The 21,108-nt window shown below is 35.4% G+C and overlaps 1 protein-coding gene across 7 annotated transcripts in view; it reads left to right on the forward strand.

The window, feature by feature from the left end:
* Cblb (Cbl proto-oncogene B) overlaps positions 1-21,108 on the forward strand; it is a 174,138-nt gene that overhangs the window by 77,936 nt on the left and 75,094 nt on the right. For all 7 annotated transcript variants that reach the window (XM_090347014.1, XM_090347000.1, XM_090347034.1 and 4 more), the window contains exon 4: positions 11,826-11,972. In XM_090347014.1, coding sequence (XP_090203140.1) covers positions 11,826-11,972 — 147 coding nt within the window. The remainder of the gene's footprint in view (positions 1-11,825; positions 11,973-21,108) is intronic.

The raw sequence follows: 21,108 nt of genomic DNA on the forward strand, positions 1-21,108 counted from the left end.
AACAAATTAGGCATCTTCAAAGCCCATATGTGAAGATGATATTGTTCTGCCAGGTTAACTTTTGTTTCATATTTAAGGAAAGCTTAGACTCTATAGATGTAGATATGAATATAGATAGATCTATTTCTGTATAACAGACAGCTGTGTTTAGAAAGTTTATGACTGACTTTGTGTTGCCAACTTGTTTTTTTTTTTTTTTTTCCAGTCCTGGAGGCTTGAACTCAGTGTTCTGCCACGTGAGCCAGAGCTCCACTTCCAGCCTTTTCTGTATATGTGATACTAGGACTTGATCCCAGGGCTTTGTGCATACTAGGCGAGCACTTTACCACTAGGCCACATGGCGCTCCTGGCCTGTGTTGCCAACTTGTATGTTTAATTATTTGTCTTCGTCAAACTCATATTATGAATAAACCATATTCCTGGTTTAATTGACATAGGGAATTATTCCATTTGTTACAGTCAACTAACTGAAAAGTATTTGAATGATTCAAATATTGGGTGTGATGGCTCATGCCTGTAACCCTAGCTACTCAGGAGGCTGAGATCTGAGGATCAAGGTTCAAAGATAGTCTGAGCACTAAAAAGTCCATGAGACTTGTCTCCAGTTAACCACCAAAAAAACAGAAATGGCACTGTGGCTCAAGGGTAGAGTGGTACCCTTGAGCTGAAGAGCTCAGGGATAGCGCCTAGGCCCAGAGTTCAAGCCCCACACAGGGGGGATAAGTAATTGAATCATATTATTGAATAGCTATTGTTTGATAAAATTGTAGTCTATCCAGATTCAGATACTTTAAAATTATTGTGTGAGTTGAAAGGCAAATTTCATGTATCTGATGTCATCCTCTGCCAGTATATTTATCAACATATTTCCCCACCAGCAACTAAAACAGACTTTTAAAAGAAAAATCATCATTATTGGCATACATGTTCTACTGGAGTTAACAGTTTTCATGTGGTTTCAATATTTTATTGTTTACTGTTCATAAGCATGAAACAGATTTTAGACTGCTTTTTAATTTTTTCTGTTTTGTGGTTTTTTGTTGTTTGGTTTTTTTTTTTTGAGAATCAAGGTTATAGATGTTTCTTCCTTTGTTGAATAAAAGAAGAGAAGAAAAGAAATGTTAGCGTAGCCAAAGATATTCAAGAACAAAGGAAAAATGCAGACTTCAAATATACCTATGAAAGTATTTTGGTTTCATTGTAATTTAAAAATTTCAAAGTAGTTTCTTAGCATCTTGGTCTCTGGATTTTGCAGTTTAAACATTGAGGGAAGTTTGTGAGTTAAAAACAAGATATGGTATTACTAAATTTCGATATTAGCTGTAAATTCTGACATGGATGCACAGTGTTTGCCTGGAAGCTATCTGGTCACTTCCTATGTATAACTAGACTAAAAGTGGTGATTATCCTTCAGAGGCTGAGACTGAGTTTATATCCCACTACTCACATCTTATAGAGGGAGAAAGTCTGGGTTAAGTAAAGTTTCTTAGCAGACTCATAACTACAACTAGCACCATGCTTCTTTCTACTACATCCAAATATTCCAATCAGCCTTGTTTTAGAAATGTACACTACTTAACCAAGCCTTCTTACCAGTACTCACCTGTAGAACAAGTTCTGTTCATGGACTCTTGTATCAGTTTAAGAAGTTTTATACACAACCACACACACACAAACACACGTGTGTGTGTATATATCTATGTGTATATAGATATATATTAATTTGTCTTTATTGCCTTTAGTTCTCCACTTTAATTTTAAATACATAAAAAAGAAACAATGACCTTGGAAGAACAAGAAAATCAACAATGAAGGCATAGAATCAGCCTAGCTCAATGGAAGAATGGATTTAAAAATAATGTAAAATCTCATCCATTGAAAAGAAATAGAAAGACCTGAAAAAACATTATGTTAAGTGAAGTAAGCCAGGCCCAGTCTCAGTTGGTAAAGTTCTAGCCAAGAGTGGAAAAAGTCTGTATAACAGGTTTTGTATTCTTAAAGTTCATGGTTTTATAATCATCCAAAATATTTGTGTTGCCAAGAACAGGTGAACTATATCTGTTGTTTGCTACGATTCTTTCACCATGTTATTGTGCCACAAATATAGCTGTCTAGAATATTCTCATTGCTTTGAAAATAAAATTTCTCCATGAGTCATTTTCTTGTATTATTACAATGTATGATTAATGGGAAAAAATACATACATCTGATTAATGGAAGAAAAACGTGGCCTTTGAATCACATGATCATGTGTGGTTTTCATGTTATTTTCTTGGTGTTTTACTGTTGACATCAAAGCTTGTCCTGCATAATCTTTGTCTTTTATTTTAAAAATGTGATACTATAATTAAGAGCCCTTCCTTGGGGGAAGTTCCTGTGAGACTTCTGTGTTTTAGAAATTTGGAAATCAGAGTGATGTGTGGTGAGCAAAGTGGACATGGCTTTTGGAATTGGAAGCCAAAGCTTTGTTGTTTCTAGGGGGTCATTTGTAGGATGTGGAACACTGTAATGGGTTTGGAAATCTTTTTTTTTTTTTTTTTTTGCCGGTCCTGGGCTTGAGCTCAGGGCCTGAGCACTGTCCTTGGACTTTCTCAAGGCTAGAACTCTACCACTTGAGCCTCAGCACCATTTCCAGCTTTTTTCTATGTATGTGATACCAAGGAATCAAACCCAGATCTTCATGCATACTAGGCAAGCACTTTAACCACTAGGCCAAACTCCCGGCCCCGGGTTTGGAAATCTTATTAGCTCTTCTATAGATTTCTTCAGATTTAGTGGAAAAAAATGAATACCATAGCTCTTTAGAGACAGTTGCATTTCTTATGGGAAATAGGGTAATTCAAACCATAATAAAGAGAAAAAGCATTTACAGTACAGCAGTCTACCAGTTATGTTTCTATTGTTAATGTCATTGTGTGTAGATCTTGTGTATTTTTGACTTTCAAATTCTCTATAATATGATACTTCATTGTTTTAAAGAAACAAAGCTTCTATTAACTTTCTCATAGTGAATATGTTATTTATTTTCCTATTTTTGCCACGTATCTCCTTCCCTGTACAATGTCATGGTGTCATACTCTGATTATGCCTAAAATAATTGGGAGCAGTTGTTGTTTGGTAAACGTATACCTTTTTCTTGTTACACTTGTGCCAGCCATATTTTAGCCACGGAGTTAGAGGCAGACAGATATCATGATTTTAGTTTTCTTTTGTCTGTATTGTACAGCATGAGCATTAGACAGATGAGACATTTTTCTCCTCTGTGGTTCACTTGCCTTTCTATTTGCTCCATTATAATTTTTTTTTTTGCTCCATTATAATTTTGAAGTGAGACAGAGGTAGCCATTAGGAAAATTTCCAGAACTCAAAGGGGAAGAAACTGTTAGGGAAGAATTAGTGTTGTGGGAAACAGTTATTATGGCAAACGTGAGCCACTTACATGGGTATCTGTAAACTTCACCTGCTTGTGGCAGCCTGATTCCTTTGTGTTGCTATATCCTATTTGCTGGCTCTTGAAGAAAGAAAAAGAATGCTAGAGAATTAAAAGAAAAGATCATGGAGATCAGAGAACTTTTTTTTTCTTCTGATTTAGAAACCAATTCTGGATTTTTAATTAAAGCAACTTTTGATTTAAAAAATCTCTGGAGGGCCGGGAGTTTGGCCTAGTAGTAGAGTGCTTGCCTAGCATGCACGAAGACCCGGGTTCAATTCCTCGGTACCATATACATAGAAAAAGCCGGAAGTGGTGTTGAGGGTCAAGTGGTAGAGCTCTAGCCTTGAGAAAGTCCAAGGACAGGGCTCGTGCCCTGAGCTCAAGCCCAGGTCTGGCAATTTCTGGAAATTTGATAGTGTAGTATGCACTCTTTCTACAAATATTATATCCTATTCACACCCATTCATTAGCATTATTTGGGGGTCAAAAAAATCTATTTTTGTTTATTTAGTCAGTCATGGGTCCTGAACTCAGAGCCTGGGTTCTGTACATAAGCTCTTTCACCCAAGGCTAGTGTTCTACCACTTTGATCCACAGCTCTACTTTCAGTTTCCTAGTGGTTAATTGTAGATAAGAGTCTCATGGGTTTTCTTGCCATGGCTGGCTTTGAACCTGAGTCCTCAGATCTCAGCCTTTTGAGAAGCTAGGAGTAGGGGCACTCAACTCATTTATTTTTTGTAAATACTTTTATGGTGTCCATTGATCAAACATTAACATTCTGAATATCTTTTTTGTGTAACGAGCTGTTACAGGTTTGATACTTTTTCAGCAAAAATTTTTGACCATGTAGACATTATATTCAGTGTGTTTATAATATATCCTTCATGGAAAACTGTGTGACAGGTAAAGTGAGGTGGTATATAATGGCCTCATATGTCACATACAGGAATAGGTAGGAAAAAGATATCCTGTGTGAGTGTTTGTACATAAAATTGGTGCAGATTAAATTTTACAGACATTGGCCATTGTACCAGAGATGGGACCAGTGAGAATGGCTCAACCCAGAATATGAAGGAGCAAATGTAGTAGAATATTTCCACAGGTTGGTCAAAATTCACAGAAGTAGTGTGAGAAAATGCACTTGGCCCCATAGAAAATAGACCTTTTATTTTTTCTTCTTTTTTGGCCAGTCCTGGGGCTCAAACTCATGGCCTGGGTACTTTCCTTGGACTTTCTCAAGGCTAGCACTCTATCTACCACTTGAGCTACAACACCATTTCTGGTATTTTCTGTATATGTGGTACCAAGGAATTGAACCCAGGGCTTGTGTGTGCTAGGCAAGCACTTTGCCACTTGGCCATGCTCCCGGCCCAATGGTAGACATTTCAAAATTAAATATTATTTCAAGAGACTCTTCCACTTAGTTCCATTCTCAATATATCCAATGAAGTGAAGTAGGAAATGGTGCAAGTAAAAGTAAACTAAGAATTTTTCTTTTGGGTTGAGGGTAGCACTTAGGGGGGAAAACAGGCTGTAATTTTCTTTTTTATGTATTTAAAATTGAAGTGGAGAACTAAAGGCAGTAAAGGCAAATTAATTGATATTAAGTTGCTACTGCACGTTAGATGTGTTGTTAATGCTTTTGTTTGTTTCAATGGTAGACTAATAATGTTAGACTAGTGAGATCAGTAACTAGCAAAAAAATGTGAATCTAGATTTCATTCTTCAAAGTGATTATCTTTAAGTAGTTGTACAAAGTAGTTGCCATTTAACAATACAATTTTATTTATCAGTGTCACCCTATTCAACACTCTCATCCATTCCACCCTTTCCCTCCTTCCCTTGTTCTTCTTAATTTTATAGGTTGTACAGTGGGTTTTGATTACATTTCCTTCCTCTTCTCTTCATTTCTCTACCCTGTTCCTCTTGACCATACTCCACCCCATTTGATTCTGTTGAGATCGCCCTTGAACATACCTTCAATAAATACATTTGCATACAAAATTACCTACCACCCATGCACTTACTTATGAGTTTATAAGCTAAATTCGATTTTCACATATAAGGGAAAACATGCATTCTTTGTCTGTCTGAGCCTGGCTTACTTCACTTAACATAATTTTTTTCCAGATCTTTCCATTTCTTTTCAATGGATGAGTAAAATTCCATTCTGCATATATACTACATTTTTTTCTATATCCATTCATCCATTGAGGTTCATTTGAGCTGATTCTATACTTTCATTGTTGATTTTCTTGTTCTACCAAGGTTAGATTTGACATGTAAATTTACACGTGAGGCTTTCTCACTTTACCCCATCTCTTGAAAGAACAGTTTAAATTTTTTTGGGGGGTGGGGGAGGGAGAGAACCAAAGACAATTGTTCTGTTTATTTCTGTATGAGTCTGATAGCTATTATGACTTTCCACTTAGTTTGCAGAATTTTCGTTGAAATTTTTCAATGAGTGAAAATTAAAAAAAAAAGGCTTCTCTCTCTTTTTTTTCTCTGTCAAGTCTCTATTTTAAAGATTTATTTCAGAAGGATATTTGTGACAGGTTAGGTTTAATCAAAAGATGTTCTATACTAAAGACAAAAGAATTTCCTTCATTGAAATAGGTATTTGTTAAGCTTCTAAAGAGGATAAAAGTATGAGTGATCATATCATACTTTTGTAAATTTCACAATAAATTTTCTCAATAAAGTCATTTGTTGAAACCATCAAAGAGATGCTGTTAAGCCTCTCTGGCATGACTACAAAGTTAAACTAACTGGTGTTATAAAGTGACTGAGGAAGCTTTACGGAAGCTTTATATCAGGATAAGATTTATAACATATAAAGTGACTGAGGAAGCTTTACGGAAGCTTTATATCAGGATAAGATTTATAACAGGCCTTTACTTCATGTATACTGCTTTCAAAATCCTTAGGGGGAAAAATGTAGTCTTTAGATTAGATACTTTATGGATCTCTTATATTTAATGGGAACTGACAAATATTTTTATCAATTTTATTTTTGAGTCACAATTGCTACAATTAGTCAATGTCATCCCTCATTATATTATAATTTGTCTTCATGTCTGTGTGCTATGCTGTATGGTAATTTTTTTCACTTTATTTACTCATTTTTGTTTATGTGGACCAAGGAATGGAATCCAGGGCATCAGGCATGCTAGGCAAACACTTGATACCAGGCCACAGTCCTAGCCCTATGTGGTAATTTTATTAAGGTTAAGATTGTGTTTTTCTTAGTTACTTATTTACTTCCAATATCTTACACAGTGTTAGCTATAGACACCTTAAACTATTTAAACTTACTCAGAAAGTGTTAAGGGTCTATCAAATCTCAAAATAACTATATAGTTATACTCTAGTTACCAATGTTTTATTATTACCCTTGGAGGTAATTTTAAAGTAACATGATATATGAGACTGAATCCAGGAACAAAAGAGGTATATGAAAATTTATTCTCTCCTTTTTATTTTTTTTGGTTTTGTTTGTACTTCTACCTTAACTTCCCTTACTTATTCCACTAATATTCACATCTACAATAGTTTGCCAGACATTAACATCTGCTCTTTGATAGGCTAGTGTCTCAAAATAGATTTTTTTGAGATACCTTTTTTTAGCGAGTCATGAACTTGGCCTGGGTGCTGTCTCTGAGCTCTTCAGTTCAAGGCTACCATACCCTTGAGCCAAGCCCCACTTCCTGTTTTCTAGAGGTTAATTGGAGATAAGAGTCTCAGGTCCTTTTGTGCCTGGGCTGGCTTTAAACCTTGATCCTCAGATCTCAGCCTCCTGAGCTAGGATTACTGGTATGAACCACTGCCCAGTGAGATATCATTTATTATACACAAATTCTCACAAATTAAGTAGCGCAACTTATGATGGCTTGTGGAAGATGTGTAGCAAAAAAATTGCCTTAGAATGTGACTCACGAAATTCTTGGTAGAATAGTTGCAATAAGTTTTGTAAGATTATTATTTTTTTTCTGACATTTTAATTTCTCAGTTTAATATCTCAGTGTTAGTAACAGGGACATACTCTAAAATAGTAACCACCAAAAAGAAGTGAAATAGTGGCTCAACTGGTAGAGTCCTAGCCTTGAACAAAAATGCTCAAAGATAGTGCCCAGGCTCTGAGACAGGCACATACACACAAAAGATCATTTATATATATGTGAGATATATGTACATGTTTATATGTATGTACACATGCAGATATAATTAGAAAAAAACTATAAGTAGATCCTGATATATAATGTGATACAAATCTCTGTTGTGTTTCAATATATTTAACTATGAATTTGATTTTTTATACTGAAGGAAAAGGGGAACTGTGTACACATTTGAAAACGAACTAGTGGTTCATACATAGGTAGTAGTGATTATAAATGATACATTATTACTATTTCTGTTTTAAACTCCAATGTGTTTTTAGCTGGTGGATCAAATAACCAAGATGTGACACAGGCCTTGTATGTCAAACTTTAGATCTAATAAGTAGAAATGAAAAACATTTGGATTTGATTAAAGAACAAAGAAACGAGGAGGTGGAAAGCAACCATTTCAGAAAATAGAGAACAGTTGGTGCTCCCTAATTATAACCATACTGAGTTATAAAAATTATATTTTAATTGAGGATTCTGTAGAAAATTAACCCTCTAGCCTAATTATAGAAATAATATATTACAGATTTGTCCAGGGAGATTGATGCTTTCCTTAGGATCAAATATAAAAATGTCATTTTCAGTTTTTATGGGACATGTCTTTTCTTTGATGTAACATAACAGTTCATTTTTTACTTCTTAATATCTATTATCTTTTATCTGCCATATCTAAATGAGGAAATCTGGTCTATATGTGAGACTCATCTAATTCAAAGAAGATTTGCACTTGAATAGGTTGAGGTGTGGTGAAGTGTGACTGGATGTTAGAAAACCAGGAGGACTTTTTGTATTATCGAATAGAGCCCTATGGCTGACTCCCTGCCAAAAACTGACAAGGTATTGTATGCATAAGATGGAAGTAGCTGGCAGTTTCATTTTTACAGTGATGGTACCTTAATACTTTCTTTCATTTCATTTATAATTGCTTTTCATAGTACCTTCGGTTTACCTGGTCAGTTATATGCTTCTTTTGTTAATGTTAAGAAGGAGTGACAACCACTGTACACAGGGGTTCATATGTATAATCCACGCCACTCAGAGGCAGAAATATGGAGGATCACACTTTGAAATCAGCCCAGCCAAAAAGTCCTTGAGGCTTCATCCCTAACTAGCAGAAGGACTGGAAGAATGGCTCAAATGGTAAAGTGCCAGCTGAACAAACAAGCCAAGCAGGTGTGAAGCCCTGATTTCAGAGTACAATACCATCAGAAATTCTCCCCTCCAACCAAGAAGTAAACACACATGCGTTCACACGTGTGCACACACACACACACACACACACACACACACACACACACACACACAACACAAAGAAACCAGCAACTAAGTTTAGTTAAAACCAGAAATATTGTTTAGGGTTTTCTGTTTGGTTTATTTATTATCTTAACATTAGGAATTTGCAATTGACCAAAATCATGTTCCAATCTTAGGAAATGATTAAATGATAGTATTAGTTTACAATATGAGCCCTCTTTTAAGTTATATTTGAATTCTTACATATTTGGAAAGACAATGGAAATTGCCTATTTCTACCTTCTTCCTAAAAAATCATTTAATACTACTGTGTTTTTCTAAGACAATTTCAATATGATTTTAGACTTTCAAATCAATTTTGGATTCCCATTCCTTTTTTTCCTTTTTTTTTTTCTGGGCCATGGGGCTTGAACTCTGGGCCTGCACACTGTCCCTGAGCTCTTCAGCTCAAGGCTACCACCTTATCCTTGAGACAAGTCTCACTTCCTATTTTCTAGAGATTAATTGGAGATAAGATTCTCAGGTCCTTTTGTGCCTAGGCTGGCTTTGAATCTTGATCCTCAGATCTCAGCCTCCTGAGTAGCTAGGATTACAAGCATGAGCCACCATGCCTGGCTTCCCATTCCTTTTTAATAGCACCTCTTTTTTTTTTTACACCATTCCTGGGCCTTGAACTCAGAGCCTTGGGCTTTCTCAAGGCTAATGTTCTACCACTTGAGCTACACCCTTCCAGCTTTTTTCTTTCTATGTGGTACCAAGGAATCAACCCGGGTCTTCATGTATCCTAGTCAAGAACTCTACCACTAGGCCAAACTCACAGCCCTCTAATAGCACCTCTTAATAAGAAGCACTTACTAGAATTTCCCAGGGAAATTGCACACATGTGAAACTCAACATTAGAATATCTGACTGCTAGGCAGATATGGCAGAGTATTGGCAGAAATGCCACTTTGCTGAATTCCAGGCCTCTGTATGTGTTACTACTCTGTATGTGTGAGCTACTTCACTGCCCCTGTTTTTTGTTTTTTTTTTTCTTTTCCTTCTTCTTGCCACCTATTGCTCGGCTTCAGTGTTGTCAAATAGAGATGATATATACTTATTTTAATTTCCTGACTGTATACTTTTGTTCAAAAGGATACGTATAACCTATCTATGATTTACATTGATCATATTCACACTTCCTGTGTTGTTCTTTTTGACCCTCCCACTATAATATTTGCTGCTTGCATTGTGTTTTCCTGTCTCCATCCTGTCCCCCATCCATTTGCTTTCCCCTCCCCAAAGTCCTTCTTTCAGGATCATTTAAGGACTGAATTCTATATATGAGTGAAAGCGTGTGAAGTTTTTCTGGGCTTGGCTTATATCAGCATTAGAATCTTCATTTTCATCCATTTTTCTCTAAAAATTTAATTTTCTTTTTGTGAATAATGTTTCATTATACATGTATATGGAAACATACACACATACACACACACAGACACACACATACACATATGCAGCACTGTTTTGTATCTAGTAATCGTTTGTTTTCTTAACATCTAAGCTAGTTTCATATTTTGGCTACAGTAAACATTAGTGTCTAAGTATCTGTCTTGTTTGTTGATTTAAATTCGTTTGACTATATGCCTAAAGTAATATAGCAGGAACATATGGTGGTTCTATTTTTTGTTTCTTCAGAAACCATATGATAGTTGTATTTTTTTTGTAGTTTTATATTGGGGAATTTCCATTACTAATTTCCAAAATAGCTGTACTAATTGCTATTCCCACCAATAATGTAAGTATGAATGTTTCCCCACATTCTTGAGAGCATTCTTGCTATTGGTTTTTTGCTGACAGCCATTCATGACTAGGATATGGAAACATCTTCATTGTTGTTCTAGTTTGCATTTGAGTTTTTTCTAAAGGTTTATTGGATTCTTCCTGTATTTATTAGCCACTTGTACTCCTTTTTTTAAAAAAAAATGAAGTCTTTCATTTGATTGTTATTGTATTCTTGGATTATTTGTGGGGGATTTTGGGGTGCACTAAAATCAATTCAAAGTAGATAACAAGACACAAAACAGTAGGAAAACATTGGACAATACAAACATAGGCAATAATGTTCAGAGTAGGGCTCTGCTAGCTCTACAGATAAAGGAAAGAATTGACAAATGTGATTTCATTGAACTAAAAACTTCTCATCAAAGAAGTTTTCAAAATCAAGAGACAATCCACTAATGAGAGAAAAAAAGTCTGTACAAGCCATTTTTCATATACTATGGAAAACCTGGCTTTATTCTCCACTCTCCCCACCTTGGTTGTGAGGCTGGAACTCAAGGCCTGGACACTGTCCTTGAAGAATTTTTCTCAAGGCTAGTGTTCTACAACTTTGAACCATAGCACCACTTCTGATTTTTGAGTGGTGAATTGGAGATGAGTCTCAGTGGGGACTTTTCTGCCCAGGCTGACATTGAACCATGATCCTCAGCCTCTTGAGTAGTTAAGATTACAGGCATAAGCCACTAGCACCTGGCTTGTTTGTGTACTTTTGATATTCTCTCCTGTTGCCTGGATTTCGTTTCCTCCCTTCTCTTCATAACCATCTGTATACTCCAGGTTTCTCATATTTCAAGCACTTTCTAGATTCTCCGGATTTCTTCTGCTAACCCAGGTAGAAATAGTCACACTAGATTTTTTGTGTATCTTTTTTATTTGATCATATTTTAATGACATGCTTATATCTTCCATTAAACTCTGAGTTTTGTGAAATCATATACCTTATATTATTCATGATCCTGTTAATAGATGAAAAATGATTACATGAAAACCTATTAAAACTTAAATGTATTTTAGGGGCATGATTAAAAATAATGATCAACCTCCAAAACTTAAGTAGATTTATAAACTGTTATTTTTCTTAATGTAATTTGTGTTGACATTTATATGCATATAGAGATTTATTTTTCTGTTTGCTTTTCCCATATCCATAGACGAAATCTCACAAAACTGTCCCTAATCTTCAGTCACATGCTGGCAGAAATTAAAGCAATCTTTCCCAACGGTCAGTTCCAGGGAGACAACTTCCGCATTACTAAAGCAGATGCTGCTGAATTCTGGAGAAAGTTTTTTGGAGACAAGTAAGTAGAAATCATTTTTATAATTTCAATTCATATCATATGTTTTTGCTTGCTTTACAATTTGCAGGGTTTTTTTTTGAGAAAACTATTTTTGAGAGGTATTTTGATTGGTTTTTTATCTGATGCAGCCACTAAAATGTGCCTTAATGCAGCATTTCTTTGTTTTACAAAGTAAGAGTCAGATAATATAGGTTTATATATTTTGTGAGAATTGAGTCAATGAGAATCAATTTTTTCAAAACATAAGAAGCTCCTGATTTCTGTAATATATATATATATATGTAAGTACACATACACAATATATATATGTATATATATATATATGTAAGTACACATACACAATAAACAACAGGAGGAGCTATATATGTTTAAAAACCACATTAATATATTGTTGACATTCAGAGAGAGAAACAGTAGCTTAGAAATCAGAGGCTGCTTCCTGGTTAAGATCTGACATCCTGGCATCCTGACCTAGGCTTTCTTTTCATTACTACAGAAAATATAGTATGAGTGAACAGGACAGGTAGATCATGTTATCACAGAGCTGCACAAAACAGTGAGGTAGAGATGTTTTCCAATAGCTATTTCCCACTCAGACAGAAACTCGCTTTAGAAAGCTAAGTATTAGTATAACTTCAATGGAATAGACACAAAACAAAACCCTCTGTAAGATGATCAAGAAGGGAGCAAATGGTGGTTTATGGTTTCCTTGGTAACCTTTAAGAAGGTGAACAACACCTTCAGAAAGTCCTTGAAGGCAGTACCTTGAGAGTTAGGAAGAAGAACAATGGATTTTACATAATTATTATTTTAGTACTGTGCCGTTCTTTTTGTTTTTTCTTTTAACACTGTAATCCATAACTAATGAAATCAGGGATCTTAATTTTTGTTGATTTAGTGCTTTGACACTAATGGAAGTGTTGCCTTAGTTTCCCTTTTTAAACATTTATTAACAAATTACTAGACTTATAGCTACCACATGATTAGTTGATAAGGAGAATACGAAACATTTTAATAAAGAAATATTTTATTTAAGAAAACCTTTTCATTTCATTGTTCTTTGAGAAGAAACTTTCTGTCCTCACATGAGCTCAGGGGTGGTGGGGGGTGAGGGGTGTTGAATTTGTGATTTTTCTTTCTCAACTGCTAGTGTTGCAGATATGGACCAACATGCCCAATTTGACTTAAAAATATTCACATCGGCAACTACTTAGGAGGCAAGATCTAGACATTTCAAGTCCAGCCAGAACAACATCAACAACAAAAATAGCAAGACTACACCTAGCAAATGAACCAAGTGTAGGGGTTTCCATCTTTGATCCCAGGTAAACAGGAGGCTTTGGGTAGAAGACTCATGATCTGAAAATGAACTTAGGCAAAAATGTGAGGAAGAAATTTGAAAAGCTGAGGATGTGGTTCAAGTGGTAGGGTACTAGTAAAACCCCTGAGTTCATATTCTAGTACCACCAAAACAAAAGCCTATTGTTCACTTTTTGTTGTTGTTGCTGGTGGTGATGTTGGGGTTGGTTGTGAGGCTTGAACTCAGGGCTTTGAGGCATTGTCTTTGAGCCTTTTTCACTCAAGGCTAACATTCTAACACTTTGAGCCACAGTGCACTTTCTGTTTTTTGAGTCATTAATTGGGGATAAGAGTCTCATAGACTTTGCCGCCTAGCCTGAATTTGAACTGCAATCCTCAGATCTCAGCCTCCTGAGTAGCTAAGAGTCCCTGTATGAGCCACTGTCACCCAGCTTAATTTTTACTTCTTGTACTGAAACATGTTCTATTAGAGTACCAGTTTTGCAAGTAACATAGATATCCTTTCATTCTAAAAATCTAAGTATTTATAACATACAAATGGGGAATTAAAAATATTCTTATCTTTGAATTACATAACTTGCACTAAATAATATTCATGAATGGTAGATGGTTAGTGAACTCTGCATCAAAGGGGAGAGATTTGCAGTTTGTGTATTAATGGTACAGACAGTGCAAACATTTAATAACTTGCAAGATAAATTTTTCTCTTAAAGAAAATTTTCTTTTAAAGTAAATATATGGGATAGATTCTTTATGTTAACTTTGAGAAGTAGAATTTCTTGGTGACTGAGAAAACTGTTTACTTGTCATAAGGTCAGTAAGAAATGGAAAATATCTCACATGTTTTCTAAGACAGGGGTTTACTTTGCTGATACCTCAAGCCACAGAAAATGATGAAGTTGAGATACCTTTATTTTTCTTTATTTTTAACCTGCAATTTCTGTTTTACTGCCATGTTTGTGCAATAACTACCACCTTAAATGGGGGAACCCTTGAAATACTGATTGTTAATCTTCTAACCTTCCCAAATGCTTTTCTTTTATTTCCTGTTTTCACTGACTCCAAGACAGTCTGAAATTTATCCTTAACACTTTTTTTTTAGTTTTTAGAGCAAAATTTCAAGGTGTTTCTATGACTTAACACATATTTGTAGGTGTATTAGAGAAACCGTAATTTTTTAAACCGCATAATTCCATGTTATATTGAGCTAATGAACACAACTGAGTGAATAGTGTAAACTTTTCACAGCTTGAATTTTTTGTTTGGTTGAGTACTTGCTTGTATTTCCTTAACATGATTGTCTTCAAACATTCCTGTCATTTAGCTTGCTATACATTGATACTTTTCCAAGTGTCTTGAAAGTGTTGTTAACAAAAAGTGGGTTTTTGTTTTTTGAACGGATTTTAATTTTTATAATGTCGCCTTTTTTTTTTCTGCTAGACTGAGGCTTGACCTCAAGGTTCTTGGGCCTTCTCAAGGCTAGCACTCTACCACATGAGCCACAGCACCATATCTGTCCTTTTCTATGTATGTGGTACCAAGGAATCGAACCCTGGCCTTCTTTCATGCTAGGCAAGCACTCTACCACTAGGCCAAACTCCTAACCCTTATATTGTAGAATTTTAAGGGCTGTTATTGGCTTACTTCCCAAAAGAGCAGAGTCAGTAGTAACAAGACATTATCACTGAATTGAGATTGGGAGCCAGCTGTTTTTCATAGGTCTATATAAAACTGATAAAGACAGTTTCCAGATTTAAACCTTATGAAAATAGGGAGTCATAGAACACTAAAAGCAACTAACCATCTGGCTAGTACTTCATTTTGTGCTTCTTAACCTTTTCAAGTCATGGTAGGACTTGCTGAGGTACCAAGTTCCTGGCCTAGAGGTTTTGCCTACTTAGAGGAGCAGGGGATCAGCAACACAAAATGCATCATGGCAGAATGACTGGAAATTGTGTCTTTGTTAAATTTTGTATGTGCATGTGTGCATCCCTCCCCCACACACTTGGGGAGTAATTTTTGCTTTGAACTTACGATCTTCTGCTGGCTAGGCAGGCACAGTACCCTTGAGCCACACTTCTAACCCAGTATGCTGACTGTTCAATCACTCTTTTGTTCTCTTACTCTTTGCAGGAGGAAATATTAGAAATATGTAGAGAAAGAAGAGGGACAAGTTATATAAAAAATATACAAAATACACAAAAGCTGAATATACTCAGGAACAGCAGTTTTTAATGTAGGATCTTTTAAGCAAAAGAATTAATTATAAAGGTGTGTGTCCTTCTATTTTAAGGAAGAAAAAGACAAAGGGTGAGAGGGAAGAAGACATTACACATGCCTAGACTGTGTGGCCCTTATTTTTCTGAACAAGGCAGATAGTAGTAGGCAGTTCGAGACTTAGTCATATGTTTCCAAAGTATAATTCCAAAAGAACCAATTCATTACAATTCTATAATCTTAAATGTATTCTCCTTTGAACTTAGTTTTGTTTTTATAGTTCTAGTCCAGATTCTTCCCTGAGTTAATACACCAGCATTCTGATAAGTATCCTTATCTTAAATAGAGGCTATCCAGGTGTTCTGAAAGTAGTAATTGTTCTAGGAAACAGAATTAATCATTCCAGTCATTTACCATGACCGTTGATTCTGGAAAAGTCTAAAACCCCACCTACCTGTCCACCTTTAGGAACTGTTTGTTTAGTCTGTTATTTTTGTCTTTTTCTAGCTTCATCTCTTTTTACTCAGCTCATCAGTTAAACAACAGAATATGCAGCATTCTATTCATATTTCTTCTCCTGTATTTCTCCTTTTTTTCACATTATTGTTGTTGTCTGTTATGAATTGAGTAGCCAGTCTCCCATGCCAAACCAGGTTAGCATTGGCACTGTGAAAACTTTCTATGACTACCTGAAGTGTATATCTTTATTCCATGTTGCTGGATACCTAAGCTCACACCCCTGCTACTGGATTGCAGTGAACTGCTGACACCTTTATATTTCATTTCTGCTAGATTTGTGACTTACTTTGAAGGCAGAAACTCTCTTACTCCCCAGTGCTTTTCAGAGCCTGACACATTTCCTGGAAGGAGTAGGCAATAATAATTACAGACTAGCTGCATATTTGGATGGATAGATGAGTTTGTACAAATGTACTATAAACTACTCTGTCCTCAATTTCCCTAGCTCATAATCCCCAGGAGTCTGTTCTCCAGGAGTCTGTTCTTTCTCCTCAATTTCTATGCTAGAATTTTGTCCCTTTCTTCAAACCCAATTAAGAAGTTTCTTTTTCTCTGGGTATTTTCTTAGTCATAGACAGCCTTAAATACAGTTAACCACCTTGATCCTTGTATTTTTTTTCTTTTTGCATTTTAAACATATTTGAATTGTAGAGTATGTGTTTACTAGATAGCTTCTTTTCTCTGCTTGATTGTGAATCTCTTCTATGACTTCTTTTACAATGTCTAGTAAAAACAAGACATTTTTAGAGTAACCATATGCCACAGTTTGTATTCAACATTCCTACATATGTTAGCTGCATTTTCAATACATTTAAAAATGTTTTTAAGGATTATTGAATGAATCCGTTGAGTATCATATTAATTTTAGATTATTCGAGGTAATTGTTGATTGTATGCATACAGATAGATAGATAGATAGATAGATAGATAGATAGATAGATAGATAGATATACCTTTTCTCCCTTTTTGGACTCTGAGTTCTTTTACTTATGCTGTGTGCATCAGTTACTTTGGGACTTATTTGACTTCTCTGATACATCAGTACTTGAGTTTTGTTTGTCTTTATCCATATTATTTCTTCCATTTGATTTTTTTTGTAATCCCTGGAATAAACAATTCATACTATGTCTTATAATTCATCTCATTCACTGTTTTCCACTTATTATTATTATTATTGTATCACCTGATTCCTTAAATTCATTTATTCTACATTTTATGTTTTCATTGTTTCAGTAAAATCATTCCTTTAGATAGAGTCTTTTCTGTTAATCAGTGAGTTTCATGAATAGGTTTATTTAATTTTTACTTTTTGCCAGTCCTAGGACTCGAACTCAGATCCTAAGCATTGTCCTTGGGCTTTTTCTAGGCAAGAGCTCTGTCTCTTGAACCAGAGCACCCCTTCCAGCTTTTTTTATGTATGTGGTACTGAGAAATCGAACCTGGTCTTTGTCTATGCTAGGCAAGCCCTCTACCACTAGGCCAAACGCCCGGCCCCAATTTTATTCAATTTTTGTGTTTCAGAAGTAATTCAGCACAGTGTCAACGTGTAGATTTTCAGGAATTATGGCTCATTTAAATCAAGTGAATTGGGCACTGCAGCGTGTGCATGTGTGAGACGAAATGAGAGTCAGAGATCACTTGCTTGTTAATGGCAACATGCTTAGGAGTTGGCTCGTAAGCCAGAGCTAAAACCAAGTGTCTTAAACTACTGTGCTTTTTTTTTTTATAGCACATTCTACTATTGTCTGTATTTAATCCCTTTTTGAGTTAATGATCCTTAAGGAATAAAACTTATAGAATAGTAATCAAACTAATTCAACAGCCATCATTCTTCCACCCAATATTGTAACATAAGTTTATAAAAGCAGGGACTGTACTAAAGTGTGCACGTGATACCTTCTAATTATAATACTCTCCTGAAGTAGGGTTTTAAAGAAACATCCTGCTTGCTTTGGGAAACCAAAGGAAAGGATGATTTAAGTAAGTCACCTCACATATCAGAAGTACTGTGCTTCTTGAAGTGTTAGATCCAGCGCTCATACCTGTATGTCAACTAAAGAAACATGGCAAAGGACAGAGAACGGAGATTAGGCAATACAGGCAGCCATGCTTCCCTGGCTCTTCAGCTCATCTTCCATTCATCCAGAGAACAGACAGACTGGAGGAGCTATGTATTTCAGTAGACTGGGGGAAGGGAGAGAGAACTATAGGTATACAATTGCAGGCACAGGTTTGTTCAGGAGGTGGTCAGGTGGTCATTATCCTAGTCTTTGTGTTGGGAAGTGTTCTGTATAAGTTGTTTCCTCTTCTTCACTTGGGGATTGTAACCTAGTCAACATAAACAAGATTATGAGTGCCTGGCAAGTGACATGTTCCTTTCTGGGTCCCCAGATGGCTATAAGGTGATTGCAGGAAAGAATGGCTCAGGATAAAGGACATACATACAAATGGAAGGAGGCTAGGTACCTTGCTTTTATTTTATCCTGCTTTTAGTTAATTTGCAGGTCTAAATAAATGCTTTTCAGTAAAAGCAGATTAAGTACATGTTACAGAGTCAGCATTCACTCCTGATTCTGTTTGCAACACTCTCTAGTTGTATCACTTTGGGATTTCATGACTTTTCCATACATCTTTTTCCTCATTTGTAGATTTTTGAATGTAGTAATAACAATTATTAGCATTGCCATGGAAGCTGAAAAGGCTAAAGCCTACATTGAAATTACATAAGATTGCCTAATGTGATAGCCAATATATATTGCAAATTAATTTGAACCTTTAATATAACCTCAAAAGCCATATATATTGTTAATTCTAAAATTAACAGTTCATATTTGTTTTTATACACTAGTTCCATTCTCTCTAGCAATATAAAAGCAAGCCAAAGGAGAGTTAAAAATAAAACAATAGAAATGTTCCAATACTGTATGTGTACCCCTATAAAAAAGTAGATGAAGATAAGAAATGATCTTGTTTACCAGGGTTGAAAAACCATCTATTTATAGCCCTGGTTATGACTCTCCATTTGATTTCCCGAGGAAGTGCTGTGGCCCTTCTTTGATAACTGCATTTTCTCTTTGCCTTTAATAAAGAGGGAAAATGATTTATTTCCTCTTCAGTGAATAAACTGTGTTCTACCAGCATATTAATGGCATTAGTTTTACTAGCATATTAATTGCACCAGATTTCTCTCCATTACGGAAACAGTAACCTAATTAGCACTCAGTCAAAATTTAGGACTTTTGTAGTAAGAACTACAAACAGATACTGAAAGAGAGAATAAGTGAATTGAACCTTTTTTGGTTGCTAGTTCATATTTTCACTTAGCCAACTCTTATTATTGTTCTTGTAAAAATAAAAATATCATTATATAAATAGAAAAAATTATTATTTCAGGTTTATTTTGTTCAGTTTCTTGTAAGATGTTTCTAACACAAAAGAGGAAAAAGATGGCAAGTTGTAATTTTCTAAATATAAGCAGAATATATTCATGTGAGATAAGATATACAAATATGAGAGTAAAAATCAACTATTTTTGAAAAGTGCAAAAAATACTACAGAGAGCAAGTTAGTTTACTGTCATTTATGACAGATGGTCAGGAGGAGGATTTGTCTTTGTGGGTAGCTGATGTTTTGTATAGGTTGAAGCATGTATTAATAGGGAGCTTCTCTTCAGGTAATGTCTTTGGTAGGATTAAATTGCTCTGGTGTCTGCTGTAGGTCAATATTCTGAAGAAGCACATGGATAAATTATGGATAACACTAAGTGCTTCACATTTATCCCTGTAAAGTCACAATAACTTAGGTTCTGGTTTTCATCTTTCAAATCTACTTTTATTAGAATCAACATGTTTAGAGGGTAGACACAAATTAATTAAATTCATAAGTAATTCTAAGACCCAGAATAATAGTATTATTAATTTACAGTGATTAATGCCAATGGCAGGCAAAGGAAAATGCTTGAACCACTGTAGATCAGTTTTATGTAGTATCATATTAAACTCAGAATATTTTTAATGAGCATATAATTCAACTGAGGGCAGTTTCTGATCTCCCACAGTGTACCCCCTATCTCAAGGGCCAATATATACCCCACTTTGAAGATCCTGTTCACTGTGTCCTGGAAACTTTGTTACTCATATTTATGGCTATATTTTTTTTTGCCAGTCCTGGGCCTTGAACTCAGGGCCTGGGCACTATCCTTAGGCTTTCTCAAGGCTAGAGCTCTACCACTTGAGCCTCAGCACCATTCCTGGCTTTTTTTCTATGTCTGTGGTACTGAGGAATCAAGCCCGGTTCTTTGTGCATGCTAGGCAATCACTGTACCACCAGGCCAAACTCCCTGCCCTAAAGCTACATTTTTAAAGTCAGTTCCTTGAGGCTATAAGAATACGTGAGACCCTTTGATATGAAGTATAGAGACATTTTGATATAGAGTATAAAGACTCTTTGATAGAGAGTATAGAAGTGGGTCATGCTTGCAGATTCTATAGAGATGTAATAGCAAAGGAATTACAATTTGTGTGTGTGTGTGTGTGTGTGTGTGTGTGTGTGTGAATTTTCCTACTGTATGTGGAAATCTATTTTTCCTTAATGGACTGCTAATGATTCTCCTTCTGTTCTTCCGTATGTCCAGTGTTGATGATTACTATGACATGGTTTTCCCTTTACAGTTTCTAGGATTGCATCTTATTCTTTTATAACAATGTTTTCCAAACTGTCATAGTCATTTCTCTTGTTCAAAGGAATTTTTGTTGGATCCAAGTCTTCACAGTAGGTGTATAGTTTCTGCTATCATAGTTTTAGGATATTGTTGAAAGATAGGTAAATAAATTATTTTGCCTCAACTTACTTTATACTTCCAGCAGGCTTCACTTATTCCTTGTTAACTGGCTTATGTTAAAAATCACATGTCATAATTGACTTGAAAAATAAGACTAACCTCTTCTTGTTAAAGGAAAGATCATCTCAAAACATTAGTTAAACCCTGCTCTGGTAAGACTTTCTAGTTTCCATGAATTTAATTCCCTAGTTTCATTTTATTTGACCCCAGTAGATCAAAGGCATGTTGCTATTGTATCTC

Source organism: Megascapheus bottae, chromosome 1, assembly GCF_031878675.1.
Source record: "Megascapheus bottae isolate mThoBot1 chromosome 1, mThoBot2.hap1, whole genome shotgun sequence".
Taxonomy (NCBI): domain Eukaryota; kingdom Metazoa; phylum Chordata; class Mammalia; order Rodentia; family Geomyidae; genus Megascapheus; species Megascapheus bottae.